General features: G+C 40.9%; 1 protein-coding gene across 11 annotated transcripts in view; it reads left to right on the top strand.

Annotated features, from left to right (window-relative positions):
• Positions 1–15,586, top strand: part of KMT2C (lysine methyltransferase 2C) — a 204,034-nt gene that overhangs the window by 47,005 nt on the left and 141,443 nt on the right. For all 11 annotated transcript variants that reach the window (XM_064505735.1, XM_064505733.1, XM_064505727.1 and 8 more), the window contains 2 exons: positions 2,455–2,543; positions 15,159–15,297. In XM_064505735.1, the coding sequence (XP_064361805.1) occupies positions 2,455–2,543; positions 15,159–15,297 (228 nt within the window). The remainder of the gene's footprint in view (positions 1–2,454; positions 2,544–15,158; positions 15,298–15,586) is intronic.

Raw genomic sequence — 15,586 nt, 5'->3', positions numbered from 1 at the left:
TAGGGAATTCAAGAAGTGCATACTGCTTGTGTTTAAAAAAAAAAAGTTTAAAAAGGTACTTCAGTGTTTAACATGTTAAATGTAGTATAATATAAAATCCAAATCTGTATGTAAATTTTTAAATTTACGTTATTTTTGGATTGTTGGTAGAAAAGTAGTCAGGATGGGATTTGGAAGCAGTCGCCCTGGTCGGCTGCTGTGTTCGGTAGAGCCCTTGGGCGCTCCTGCCCCAAGCGGAGTGATACCACCGTTGACTTCGCGTTCCTCTCCTTCTGCTCAGAGCGCTGGCCCAAGTGTCGGGCTGTTTTGAAGAACTCCAAGAAAAGTAGTATTTAAACTTAAATGGTTTTGTTTTCTTACTGCCTGTATTGTTTTTCTAAGTATTAAAAGTTTTACTTTTTCCCATGCAGTACTTCAGCCACGCTGGATGGGTCTGTTCTAGCCGGCGAGCGTGATGTTCTGTTTGCGTCACCCTTCCTCTCCGTTATGCATGGGAATTAATCTGTATTACGGTTTCAGACAGGCCGCTGAGAGAAGCGGTCTCGTCCTGCTGGCCGGGATACGTGTCCGCGTTTCAGTCAGCTCACTGACTGTGGTGCGGGCGGATGGGGTGACGTGGTGACCCGAGGGAACGTGGGACGGTTTCGCTTGGTCACTCTGCAGTTTATTCTGCTTTAGCTGTTTGTGCAGCGTCTGTTTTGGAGAACTGCCCTGGAAGCTTGTGGAGTGGCAAATGCTGAGGCGGATGCAGGCTTCTCTCTGTTCTTATAACGCCGTTATTTTGCGAGTTACACGTATGGTATCTCTCCTTGTGGATAAGCAGGCAAGGCCAAAGATAACCTCGTATCCCCAGGGCTGCCGTTGCTCCCACGTTCTCCAGCACTGTCGTGAACCAGTTCATAGGGATGCCGAAAAGATAAAAGTCCCTCTCTCCCTCTGTCTCTTCTCAGTTTCCTCTTTTCCCTCATTCTTTCCTTTGTAAATTGAGTGGTTTGTCTGAGGCTTTCGTTTTCACCTTATTGTAATCTTTTTTTTTCCTCCTCTACAGACATAAAACTGCTCCCAGCTTGATTAGAAGGGATCTTCTTGTTAGGTCTTGCAAATCCTTCCCCCACGCTAAGCAAGAGAGCAACAAAGTATAGGCGCGAAAGATCATAGTCTCTGCAGTTTTTTTGCACATCATCTGGTGCGCGAGTGTCAAAGGGCTGGCAGGGCAGCGCGCCTTCCTCGGGCGGTTTAGCAGGTCTGGCTTTGAGGTAATACTTCGTTAGGTTTAAGTATTTTAGCAGGCTGTCCAAAGAAAGGAAATGCTGCTTTGGAATGATTTAATCACTTCAAAAAAATTTCCCCCACCGTCAAACTAAACCCAAACCTTTCAGAATTTTCCGTGAAAGAGGAAACGGAGTGGTTTCCGCTCCGGGGGGGCAGCCCGGGCCGCTGTGGCTGCCGGTCTCACATCCTGATTCAGGGCATGTTGGTTGGGTGAATGGTTGCCCGGGAGCTCGGGGACTCTGCAACCACCGAGATGCCCCAAACTGCTAAGAATTTGTGTATTTGGAATGAGAAGCTCCCAGGGTCTCTCCGGCTTTCTGTCAGCGTGCCAGGCAGGTTGCCAAGTAGCCTGAAAATTTGGGAGGCAAGGTGCCAAGCTCTTGGCTCTCCGTCAAGTGGGCTGCTGAACAGCTGGGGATCTGGATGCTCGGCTCCGCAGCAGCCCACCCCGGCGGCTGCTGGAGAGCCAGGCGGAGAGAAAAGGTTGCGATTTGTGGCACAAACCTGTCTGCTTTCTGTCAGACCTTGGTTGAAATCGCAACAACTGCCAGGTATTTTGGTTTTAGTGCGCTGTCACACCTTTATGGCTTTTTTTCAATGTGATAGCATCTAGCCCTGTCTAGTCTGTAATTCAGAACATTTTTTTTAAATGTGTCAAAATTGCTGTTTCACTAAAAATACCACCTGTGTTTCCATTTAATTGCTTCAGCATTATTATTATCCTCTAGAAATTTCCTCCAAGGATGCTCTGAATGGCTTAGTGTCTGTGTTATAGCATATGTAACTACCGGCCAGATTTTGGAGTGTGTTCTCTCTAGTATCTCTGTAGTTATCTCCTCTGTAATGAAAAATGTGGAGCAAACAGGACGGTCATATCTTAAAATCTTGCTTTAGATTTAATTTATTTTTTGATCAGTAGAAGTATGTGATTGAATTTTTCGTATAATAATAAGCACAGGACTTATGGGGTCAACTGCTGATTAAAGGGTACTCTGCTGAGTTTATTACTTTTAACAGGAAAAAAGGGGAGGAAACTTTTGATTGCTACAAGACTCATAAATGACTGGTTAACTTAAATGCTATTAATTATTCCACAATAAAAAATGATTTTAATCCTGGATAAATTTAAACTGGAAGTACTTTTAAAGTTTTAAAAACAATGTTCCTTTCTTATGTTTGTAGGCCTCGGAGTAGAGGAAAAACTGCAGTGGAGGATGAAGACAGTATGGATGGTTTGGAGGCAGCAGAAACAGAAAACACTGTGGAAACAGGTAATGAGAATATAGTATTGATACTATCTGATTATTGTTTCTCTCTCGGAAATGAATTTAATTACGCAGGACCTTCGTAAACAAATATTTCTTTTTTTAATTTGATAGTGTAAGACCTGCATTTGGGCAGAGATGAAAAAAAAATGCCATGTATTACTGCTTTTAAATAGTCTAGTGGGAGAGTCTTCCCTATTGTAAATAGCTAGTGGCTCTTCTTCTGTTTTTGTGAGTCTATATTTAACAAAAATAAGACCTGTGACGCAGTAGCTGCTATTTTTAGAATACCTGCCAAAATACAGTATTACTTACTGGCCTGTATCTAGAGCTAACTAAAGCAGATTATACCAAAGCAATAACCAGGATAACCTGATGTTAATGCTTCCTACCGCTGCTTAGGAAACAGAAAATAAATCTCTCTTCTTGCTTTTGTAAATATTTGTTATGAGAGTACCAAAATGCCTCAGTTACCAGAGGGATCTCATTCCACTGGACTGAGTACTGTTACGACAGTTAGTAAATTCTTTTCTGGAGGTTAAGAGTCTAAAGAGACAAGCAGATGAGCTAAAACATAAGATAAAGGCCTTGGTGAAGAGCTGCCATCTCTTTGCCAGGCCCGTGTCTGTAGCCTTTTGCCTATTTTTAACCAGGGACTGAATATAAGGAGAGGGATGAAACCTACATTAAGCCATGGCCGCTTGATGGAAATAAGCCTTATAAAGGTACTGAGACATAAGAGGTTATAAATTTAATTAGGTAACCGTGTATCGAGTCAAGTGGAGGAAAGCACAGGTACACTAAAGGAAGCAGCTGGCCATCAGGGGGTGATTACAGGGGAATGCCAGCCGAGTTAAGGTACATACCAGTTACACTAAGAGGTAAGAGATGCTGAGCAAAGGAGGTGAAGCTGTGAAGTCCTTAAGTGTGAAGACAAGAATCTGTGCTTTGTGTAGATATTCAGGGAGAAGTAGTAGAGGACCTCAAAGGAGCTGCTTTTGCAGCAGTGTTTTATGTAGGACCGCGCAGGAACATGGTTGCAATAGTTAAAGCTATAAAAGAGGAAGTTGAGAGTCTCAAGCGGATGGAGGATGAGCTTTGATCGTATGTGCTGGTCTCTTGCTTCTCACTTGTCAGAAGCTGAGCGGTGTTGGTTGAGAAGGCTTTGTGCTCAAGACTGTAGGCTATCGGGAGTGTCATGAGTGTTTAGTCACTACTAGCCTTGAATTTAAACGTTGTTAATAGTTTCTGGAGGGAGTCCAAGTTAAAGGCTAATACAAGATGTTTTGTCATTTTATTCTATCAGTTGTTTTTCTGCTGCTGGTATAGTGAATTTGTAGAAGTTGGGCGAGACCATTCAAGTCGGTGATTACCAGTGATTAAAGTTGAGACTGAAAAGTTGTAGCAGGTATTTGCCTGTAGAAAAGGAGCAGGGTAAAGGAAGGTGAGGCTTAACTGTGGCTACGCTAGAAATAGTCCTATGAAAATTGGTGAAGGGGAAATAAGTTGTGGTTTTACATGTGAAGTTTTTATAGATTTTGGAGGTGTTTAAAAAAAGAAAAAAACACCAACAAAAGAAACTCCAGCCAAACAACTACTGGTGCACTACTGTATAGAGAATTTAGTAAGAGCTATATTGTTTTGGCTTTACATTTCATTATTAACTAAGCACTCAGAGATCTGAGAGTATGTTTTACTTTGGAATGGAAAGGGGCATGGAGAATTATTTTTAAGACTCCGAAAGGAAATGTAGATGAAAGCCTCTCCATTTCCCTTCATAAAAACCATCCTCACTTGCACGGAGGACAGACTCCCATTTCTAAAGGTCTGTGCAGGGAGCAGTGGAGCACTGCATTAGGATCCCCGATAGCCACAGCCTCTGCCGTGTCTGCTGCAGGGAGCAATGCAGCAATGTCACGTCGGGGCTGAGCCCAAGATGACGTTACGGACTGTACTAAGGATCTCTGCAAATATCTCCTGCTGCGTTTCACCTTCTGGATGTGCCAGCGAAGGCACACTGCGTAGCATAGCTGTGCCCTTTGTTTTGGCACTAAGAAAAGAAACCTAGTAGAAACACACAGAAATACCTGAAATCTGACCTGAACAAGGGGGACCAAAATGTACCTGAAAGTACGCGATAGCGTTGAGCAATTTGATAGAGACGCAATTGCAATTAAGTGATTTCGAAAGTCCAACATCATGTGACTTGGTAGAACTTTAATCATATTAATTGAAAAGGCTGCTACTTCTAAAAGTTTTCTGAGTATTTATCTGTATTAATAATAGTGTCAGAGAAGGAGCAGTCCCAGTCTTTTGCTCCCTGTAAAACTGTGTGTTAATCAAATCGAGGCGTGTTTGTCCTCCATTGTCTGTGAGTTTTTTAGTTTGACCAGAAAGATTTTTTCATTTTGTTTTCTTGCAAATAGTGGACTTGCCAAGAGTTTGCTGTGGTAGTTGGTAAACCAAAACATAATATAGTAATATTGTGAAATTCAGAATGAGATCATTTGAGCAGAAGAGACTTTTGATGTGTGTCTTCTAACATGTTTGAAGTCTCCATATTTCTAGCTTTTTTTGCCATTGTTCTGGGCATTGAGAATGGTCAGGAATTCTTGTACTGTGTGGGGTATTTTCGTTTGGTTGGGTTTGGGGGATGGTTTTTATTTCTTTTTTTTTTTTTTTTATGGAGTCTAGCATAATGGTTCCCTTTTGTGAAGATTATTTTAATAAAATGAGAAAAAGTCGTATTTTTAATGTTGTATTCCATATAGTGAGCGCTACTTTTAGACAAGGGAGTAATGCAGAAGGAACGAGAACTTTCCTCGCAGGGAGAAAAGGAGGAGATGCCCATGCGATCTCAGGAATAAAAGTGGTGTTTTCTAGCTATCAGATCCTTTGTAGGGGAAAAGCAAAGGGGAGTGTAAGTACTAAACAATTTCTGTTCAAAATGTTGGCCAAAATGTTTTTGTTCCCCCCAAAAAGAGGGGGCAGGAGAGGCAGAAATTCTTCCTGAAATGGCTGGTAAGTTATGCTAAGGCATGGCCATTTTAATTGCAGTCCAGGAAACAAGTTGTTACCCTTGAGAAAATTCTATAATCTCATTTGTAAAAAGAGGCAGAAGTAGAAGCGAAGCAGAGTGAGCTCTGTGACTCTGTAATCATTTCAGTATGGTTTATTATCCCAACCAGCTAGAATGATTTTGAAGTCTTGTCCATTTTTTGCCAAGTGTTAAGTTCACTGTATAAACGAACGTAGACTCCTTAAGGATGGAAAGGCGAGGGGATTTGGAAGAATCTTTCTGGAGCTAAGCCCAACTTTTCCTTAACATGCTAACGGCAACTGCTTCTGCTGTATCGATAGGCTTTTGGATTCTTGTCATCATCAAGACAGACTCCTTTGATTCCCCCAGGAGCTCTGTTGCTGTGATTTCTTGGCTCCTCCCATAGACTTTTTTCCTTCAGGGCTCCATATTGGTCTTTCCAGCTCTCTGTTTCAGATCTGTGTTGCTTACAGCCTATTTCTTACCCCATTTTTCTTCACTGTGGTTCCCACCGATGACTTTCCACTGGTATTTCTTCATCCACCTCTTACCAGCTTTTGCATCCCTCCTGTCATTTTAGCACCTATCAATATTTTCACCTTTCTAGCTATCTGTAAAATACAATTCATTATGTAATACTGTGTTTTGCTCTAGTTCCTCTTACATTGCTCTTCTCTGAAAGAGAGTCTCTGTAATGACCTAAGAATAAAAAAAGAGAAGAAAAAAGACATGATAAGGTCTGGAAAGTATGGGTCTGTGTCTGCACACATGTACGCAAATTTAAAACTGCACATCTGAAGAAAGAAATAATATAATAAATATGCCCTGGTAAGATTTCTGTAGGCTTGGTGGCTCTTTGTTATAACTGAACACTTGGTTTCTGCTTTTGTTGTCATCTTCTATTAGTTTCAGCATTCTGATTCTGCATTTGACTTGACTGAAACTGGAATTCTTCATGTTAATTCTTCAGTTATTCTCTCTCCTCCTTCAGAACACTTGTAAAACATCCAGCTCTTCCTTTCATCTGTAATTCTTCCTGTCTTTGTGTCCCATAAAAATGCCAGGATTCAGATTCTGATCTGGGGGAAAGCACAGTGAAATAAGTTTACTGTAACTGTTGAGTCTCTTGGGAAACTCATAATAAATCCATCGGGAATTCTGTTTACTCTCAGTACCACGTCAACAAATTCTTAAAATTAATTAATAATTACTAACATTTGCTTACCTCCCCATAATATTTGGAGACATCAGAAGTGATAAAACATATGTAGCAATCTAGATGATTTTATTAACCAGTAGTTCCTTGCCCTGCATTATCATCAGACCCAGTGACGTTATCTGGCCAGTTGCTTTCTTGCTGGACTTAGATTAATAACGTCCTGAAGATAAATCTTCCTCTAATTACCCTCTCTTGTCTCTAGATGAAGCACAGAAGAACCAGAAGCAAACACTTCTCAGTAAAGGCAGTTTATCTGTGCACAAGCTGCTAGGGAATTTTAGACCAATTCAGGATCTCATGGGTTTTGAAGCACCCTGAAAAACCATCTTTCTGGAGAAATTTACTGTATGCCACTCATTGGGGAAAAGACACTCATGCTTTGTAACTGTATGAACTGTACTGAGCACAGCTTCCCACAAAGACCAAAAAAAAAAAACCACACCAAAACCCAAGAGAAATCCTCGTTTGTGGAAATCAGTGGCAAAAACTCTCTTCACTTTGCTAACACCAAAGATTGACCTTTGGAAATCCATCTTGTCCTTTTCAGGCAGATACCTTAGGCCTCATCAGTACACTAATTATCACTTCTAAAATTAATGAAAGCACAAGACATGACATCACCGGTGGCATTGCCTATAGGTTACATTTGTTCATAAATATTTTGGGCAAATATGTGCTTAAAAATGCACTTAAATATGTTTCAAGGCGATTAATATTCCCTGTACTCATAAGAAACATCTGTTTTCTAAGATCCCTTTTTTAGTTAGGCAGCTGTCTCCTACTTGTCCAGTCACTGGAAGAATTAGCAGAACCAAAGTATCTTGTTATTATTAGAAGTACCTTATTGTTTTTCTTCATATTATGGTATTTGTTTGTAATAAGAAAACCAAATATGATGGGAAGTTGCTTGGTATTTGCATTAAAATCTTCACAGGCTTAGTTGGTAATAGTATTATAATCTCACACACTTAAAGTAGGTCGTTTAGAAAACTGATTTTTGCCTTCTGACTGATGATCTGTATGCCAGGTATTTTGTATCTTTATTTTTGTAGTTGGTAGAATCTGTTATATGCAAATAAATTCAAATTTCACTGAGTTTCTCATTGTGAAAGCTATTTCTGAAATGCAGTTTTTTTTGTTTTGTTTTGTTTTTGCTTATTTATTGTCTTCAGTACTACTTTAGCTGTTTTGGTATCAAACTATGTTTTGCTAAACATAGCCAACAGGTTTTTGAAGGAGTTTTCAAGGATCCCAAAACATTGAAACTTCACTTCCCAACTTTACTGCTGATGTGTCGTTAGTGATACAGTAGGGGAATTTGTGTGGACATTATCAGTCAAATACAGTGAAATAGTCCTCAACTTCATGTTTGTACTGTGCGTGTCATGGACTCTCTTCCTCACTGGAAATGGTGCTGTTCTGTTTAGGTTTTAGTTTTATGGATCTCTTTTTTTGGTAATAACGTGTTCAGGCTGGCTCTCCAGTGCGACAGAAGGAATGTGAGAAAAATTCAGATCCCAGTCCTGCCTAATCAAAATCACAGTGTAAAACATACTGCTGTTGGAGTCCCGCAGGCACCTGCCCTGGCAGCCCTGTTCCAGATCATGTACAGGAAGCGAAGTGCAGAAACTAGCTGGTGATAATCAAGTTATTGACCCACCTGCAAAGCACTGAAGAAAGACCACAGAAAATGGAGTGACTGGGCACGAAAATTCGGTGCGAGTATATGGGGAGCAGCATGCAGGGGAAAGCAGCCATCCTAATTTTGTGCTAAGAGAAATTGGCTCGCAAGTAGCCAGCGTCACCTGAGCAAGTGTTACCAGGGTTCTTCTGAGAATTGCAATATCTAGTATAAGTCAAAGCAGCAGATCAAATTTTAGGAAACACTAGCAAAGTAATAAGAGAACACAGCATCGCTGTGGTTTTCTACTGCTGCTTTGTAAGTCTGGGGCATGACTGCATATTAAGTGCTGTGTGCAATTCTGTTTCCCCTTTTCAAAAAAGGACAGACTGTAATTGGGAAAGTGTAGGAAAGGCCACCAGATATGATTAAAAATATATATATATATATAATAGTTTCTTTGTGGGGAACAGCTAGGTTACAAGACTTCAGCCTGAAATGATATGGCTGAGGAGGAATTTAATAGGGTGCCACAACATGATGAGTGGCGTGGAGAAAATGAGCAGGGAATGAGGATTCATTTCATTTGGTAACATAAAAATTAAGGGATATCAAAGGCAATATTGGGTCATGTTCAGGGCATAAAGGTAGGGGCATTTGCTCAGAGCATGTACTTAAATTACAGAACTCATTGCTACTGGATGCTGTGGGAATGAAAAATTTAGAGTTTCAGGAAAAAACCCTGAACAAATTCATGGGGGAAATAATCAGAGGAGTGCTACTGAGTGCCTCTTCTGGCTGAGGCAGCTCCTCAGCCACAGCTCGCTGCTGGCTGCCTGTCCACAACACGAAATGCTGTGTTTAGAATGACCTAAGTTGCAGTTTAAATGGTCCAAAGTAGAAAAGTATATTTTATGCCAGGTAGAAAATACACAAAATTATTTCTGTATTAAGTGTATTTAATAAATAGTAATTTGGTTTGAATGACAATTATTAAAATACACACCGAAATACACAAAAAAGAGTAAACACATGTTTTCTTCTTGTTCCATAAGGTAACTATTACAGTAAGTAAATCAGTGTTATGTCCTTCAAACAGGGAAAAAAATAGATATTTGGGGGTCTTTTAAATGAACATACAGCATTTGCAACATGTGGGGAGAAACGGCTTTTGAGGTGTTTGTGGATCGTTTGTTTGTTGTTGACGAGAATTTGAGAATGTCAATTTAAAGTGCAGAGAGCAGTCCTCTGGCTGCAGAAACTGGCTCTTACAGTGATTTGTCGTGTCACACCTGAACTTCAGTATGTTTTCTCCCTCTCTTTCCCGTGGCTGCGTTTTTAGCGTGGAAGAATACGTGGCTACAGACTTTCTGTAAGTTTTCTGTGAGGCCAAGTAATGGCAGTGGCTGTTAGCAGCCACCTCCTCCAGTGTGCCTTTAAATGCAGTTTGGTTTGGTGCTGTGGCATCCTGACTGCTTACTGGTGATCTGCATAGGATCGGTGCGCCACAGAGTCTCAGTTCGTTTCCTTATTCTCAGCTGCTAAAACCTATACGTACAAAGTTAAAGTATGGAAAAGATTTCTGCATGTATAGGATTGCTGTGCTTGACGGTCCGTATTCCTGAGACACCAGAGGGAGAGGAGATGACAAGGCCGCGTTGCTATTAAATTGTGTCCTGAACAGTAGCAGAGTTAAGAACTGTGACTAGTGGAGACGTGTTTTGTTCATAAGCTGGGGAAGAAAATGAAACTCGATAGTGTATAGTACTAGATAGGCATTTTAAATTCATAATTTGGTTTCCTTTTTTAAGATTTCTTTTTGTATTGTTGCTGCACTGTCATGGTTTATTCATCTGTCTGAACTACTTCTGGAAACGAGAGCATTCTGGAGTTACTTGTGCTTTTGTAGACCTTTACAAGGCTGTATAAAATACCTCGCCACGTTAGGGGTTTTTTGCAGCAGCAATATCCCCTTTTTGTGCAGCAGTTACAATTGCATCTGCTGGTAAAGTCTTGTTACTTTGTCTTGCAGAAGGTCTAGATTAGCAGCAGGTGAGACCACTGGGGTATCCTGGCAGGGTCTGGTGATGCTGATACCTTCCAGCCTATGCTACTTTCTCTTCTTGTTGAAAGTTGGAGGCTCATGGCATTTGCTTGTTGTCTGCCAAAGGAGAAATAGGTCTGACAGTAGACTCCCAACCACTGAATTGGTTGAGTAGTCAAATCGTTGCATCTATACAATGGTAGAAGGTCTATTTTATGTTTATTATAGCTGTCCTGACTTTTTTCGTTGTTATTGTGTGCTAACCTAACAGTATTTTAAAAGAGTTGGGTTTTTTTTTTGGCAAGAGTCTTACAGTGTTTTCAGTTGTTGACTTGGAAAATAGCTCTAACCTTTTCTTAACTTTTGCTATGCAGGTATCTTTTCATTGCCCTGTTGCCGTAGCAGATGCACTCACAGCTCCCTGTCTGGCTGTGCATTTACCCTGGTGGCTTGCAGAATAGCATCCTTTGATTGCTAGAAAACAGCAAAGGGTTGTTTGTAATAAAAGAGCAGATTAGACCTTTAGTCAGCGTTGCTTCATCGCTCTTGCTTCATCACGTCCGCAAAGAAAACTGTGATAACGTAATGCGATCCCAGCCCTCGCCCGCCTCCGCTTTCCCCCAAGCATGCACAGGACAGCCTTCAAGGGAAGCAGCGCACCGCGGGAGTGCTCACAAAACCCTGGCGTCTCTGCCCGCGAGTCTGCCTGGCGCATGCCTCTTGCCTTAACCTCTCTCCGGGGATCTGAAGATAGACCAGGCAAAGAGGAAGTTGCCAGCATGTTCTGAAAATAGTAAGATACAAGTAGGGAAGCCCAACTAGTATGATGGGAAAGTGGTTAATATCAGAAATGGACTGAGAATTGTGCATGGTATTTGTTATTGTCTTTGAGTATTCACTATGTTCTCCTCTAGGAAGAAGAATAAAAATAATCATTATGGGAAGGAATTTCTGAATGCTTAAAATACAGAACCTTTTTAGAGATTTTTCTCGTGAAAAATTTCAGTTGACTTTTGAAGTACTGTAAACCCTAAAACCTCTTTTTTCAACCTAAAGCCCAAAGTGTACATCCTTCTTTAGGAGAAGGTGGTGAAAGTGTTAGTTAAGAGAAATTTGATAAACATGCTTTAAGTCTTACTGATTCCGGTGACCTTCCCGAATATTTGTCCCCTGTCTATGCAATTTTTTTTCTAGGACATTACTTAAATTGTAATGCTTCTGGAAGCCTCGGCCTTTCTCATGACTCCTTTGGACAGGAACTGTTAGGGAGAAGCCTGGGCCCCAGCTTGCTGCTAGCTGCTTGTTGCAGTGTCTCGGGAAAGTGCCTCTTTACATCATGTCGTGGGCTTTGTACAAGCGTTCCTAGACTTCAGTCTATGTGCCGTTTGATAAGCTGATGCTTATCTTGCATCTAGGTGTTCTGGTACTCCTTGTGCTTTTGGGGATTTCTTTTAATGTTCTTAAGAAAAGAAAGCCCTTCTGTGCTCGCTAATCAGGTGGGGAGGCGTTATTACTGTAATTATCTTTAATTAAATTCTCTAAATTTCATGTTTGCCTGTTTTAATAGAGTAAATTAACTTTAAAAAGAGCTTACAAACAGATGGGAATTGTGCAATCAGTTTTTTCAGTTCTCAGTTCCCCCACTGACTTACATGTGGCCAAGACCTTAACTGTGACAGAAGCAGTCATGAAAATAGGATGCAAACAAAGCCTAATATATGAATCTGCAAATGAGCTTCACATTTTTTAATCATTCATGGTTCCTCAATTCCCAGAAACTTCAAAGTAGGATGCCGTAACAAAGTCTGAACATTCATTAAATACAGTGAAAAGCAGTTAATGTATAGTGCCAGGTGCTTCCAAGAGCATCTTGGAGGCAGTGATGATAATATATGGGGCACCTTTACCATGCTGGTGCTGGACTTCTGTATCATTAGAGTCTGACTACTGGCATGTTCCCTCTGCTCTTCCTCAGGTTTCCTTTAGGAAAAGCTGTGCTTTGCCTCACATTTCTTTCACAGAGTTAGTGTGGCATACACAACTAGTATAAATGTTATTTTCCTCATGTTTTCTGAACACCATGTTTTCAGTCTTCCACCGGCATATTGAGACACGGTTTGGTTATTACAGAGACAGCAGTAGAGATGATGTTTTTCTCATTTAGTATAATTTGGGTCCTTTCTTTTCTAGGGAAGCAAACAGCAGGGGGAAAATCACCATAAGGATATAAGCTCATGTAGCTGTAATGTGTAATGAAACAATCTGTCTCCTCACGCAGTCCAGAATTCTTGAGGATGAGCTGGTGTGCGTGAACTTTGCCTTTCTGGTGGCATGGATGTGGCAGGCCATTAAGATCTAATGAAATGAAAGCTGGCTAAGTGTAAATGACTTTTCTGTACTTGAAAGTCCTGCAGGCAAAAAAGTAAAGGGTTTAACGAGGTTGGATAAACTCTAAAAAGATGGATCATCAGCAAGGCCATGATTTCTGATGGTCTTCCTTGAGCGCTTCATGTGTGAATGTCCTAGGCTGTGCAGTGGGTTCTGGTTTTAGTGATTTGGACTCTGCCCATCTTACGGATGTGTATAAATTCTACAAAAAATGCCATGCACCTTCCAGAATACGTGACAGCTCTTCTCTAATATATACAGGAATTTATACTTTCAATTGAAGCTGTATTTATAACGTTTGGGGCACAAAACTGCTCTTCAGATCTGGCATACTCTGAAATCTAACCAAAGATTGCTCTGAAAGGTTCAGCTGGACGTTGCCTGTTTCAGGAATGCCGGTCCAGGAATGATTGTAGGGATTGTGTGTTCAGACTTGCAAATACTAAGTTTTGTTTTGTTTTGTTTTTTTGCATGGAGCCTGTTACTATTACAAGGAATATATTCCCAGTAGGATATTTATTTAGTGTAAAATGATTGTCCAGCATTTTTTTTCAGGATGGGTTGGTGGGCTGGTCCTAAAGCAAGCCATTTGGCCTCATGACAGCTTGTCATTTTTGGACCGTTATTCAGACATATGTTACTGAATAGTTTAAATATGTGAAGCAATTCCAGTTTACACCAGCTGAGTATGTGGCACACCCACTCTTGTACAGGAATTTCTTACGCTCTTTTCTTAATTTCATAGTTCTCTTAGAATATGTTTTAGATGCCTTCATTGAGGGTTTTAAACATTGTACATTGTCTTCCTAAATGAGCTCACCCTAGGTTAAACAATAATTTTACTTCAATCTATGTGCATCAAACAAGAAAGCTTTTCCCCTTCTCCATCTGCTCTGGCGGGCATATAATTTTAATATTACAGACCAAGGAGTGTTCCCCTAAAGCTACGGTTTTATGATCTAAGGATTTTCCTCTTTCACTGTTCTTTTAAATAAAATTAGAGCTTGTAGCAGCTTTTAGTGCTTGCCCACCCAATCTCACAGATTCTTCTACCCGTCCATTTCTCCACTTGAATCATTTATCCTGTGCAGTACTTGACTGTCCTTTGAAATGTTTGACTTTTTTTAAGAAGTGAACGTATCCTGTTTTCTGCATAAATCATCTGAATCATCTGTTGCTTTACTCTGGTTGGATTTATTTGAAAGTGCTGCATGCATTGACCTCTCAGCTCAAAGCCATGTTTGTTGGAAGTTTTCAGTAGTATGTGGCGTGTGACGCAGCCACAGTGTGGGGATGCTGACAGAGGGATGCTGTAGTGTCTTAAGCTAGATTAAGAACATCTGCCGGAGACCTGAGATTTTAATGTTGTTTAGGTTTCAAAATCAAGGGATGGAGGAGTGTGGAAATACCAGATTTGATTGTCTCCACAGCCTTGACCACTCCCTTGTGCCTGTGCCTCCTGATACATTCTTAATGGTACATTGCAGCGTTATCCCAACAGATACCTGACTTGTTCAGTGCAAAGGAGGGAACCAAATGGGAACAGAATTTAGGTTGCACAGACGTTGCCAACTTGCTGTTTCATGTTTCTGAGCAGGAAGAAACTTTATAGATGAATAGAAGAAGTAGCAGTTGTAGATGCATGTATTTCTGTCTAACAACTAATCTAAATTAAAAGGATGCTGCAAAAACTGTTTTTATTCCAACGCTTCAGCATGAGTTTTAGGCTGGCATAAACCACTTCCTTCCATCCTTCACCTCCTCAAAGCTGTGCCAGCATGGGGCTAGCGTAATGAAGCAATGAGCTAGTGCAGGGAATTGGATCAAGGTTAAAACTAATCTGGGAGAAAAAAGGTTAATTATAACCCAGATTATTGTAGTCACCCTGATGGTTGTTCTGGGATGAAAGAGCGGGCACACAAGAGGAGGTGAGGGGAGAATGGGAGCTGCTTTTGGCAGCCCTGCGAGCTTATGCTTGCTGAAAATGTATGTAAAACTGCAGCCTCATATAAAAAGGTGGTCATGTAACAACACTCCTGCTCCCTTTCTCATTACTTACTGAACACCTTTAGTTCACTATCAATATGCTGTTACATAAAGAACTTAATAAGCATCCACTTTCATGCTTTAGTTAGATGTGAAGGGTGATATTTTCCCACTCTTTAATTTTGTTGTGTCTAATAGAATAGTTACATGGAATAATCCCTATATAGATAAAATGCATGTTTGCATCACAAAAGAAAGCTTACAGCTCTGGTTTTAATAGTCAAAAGATTATAACTCATAACCTTTTTCCATTTTTTAAACAGAAGTCAAGGAGCAATCTGCAGAGGAGGATGCCCAGACGGAAGTGGACAGCACCAAGCAGCTAACACCCGTTCTTCAGCGCTCAGTGTCTGAGGAGTCTGCAAGCTCCACTGCCTCTGTTGGTGTCGAAGCTAAAACCAGGTTAGTGAGCGAGGAGACAGATGCTGAGTCAGTGGCAGGGCTAGGACTTGAGTAATGGGGCACGGAGTACTCCAAGCACAGGCTTGGGACACGCTGCTGGCGCTTTGAAGCATTAGAAGCAGCCTGGATCGGCAGCTGCTGTGTTTGAGGCTGATGGCTTAATTAGCATATAGGGAGATCAAGGTGAAAAGCATGTTTCCCAACTGCTGTCCTCAGGCTGCACTGGCAAACCCTAGAATTGCAGTATAGTAACTGTTTGATTTAGAACATATGAGTGAAAGGAGAGAAA

Source organism: Dromaius novaehollandiae, chromosome 2 (genome assembly GCF_036370855.1).
Source record: "Dromaius novaehollandiae isolate bDroNov1 chromosome 2, bDroNov1.hap1, whole genome shotgun sequence".
NCBI classification, from domain to species: domain Eukaryota; kingdom Metazoa; phylum Chordata; class Aves; order Casuariiformes; family Dromaiidae; genus Dromaius; species Dromaius novaehollandiae.
The sequence above is the reverse complement of the archived record's forward strand: the minus strand, read 5'-3'. Positions and strand labels throughout refer to the sequence as shown.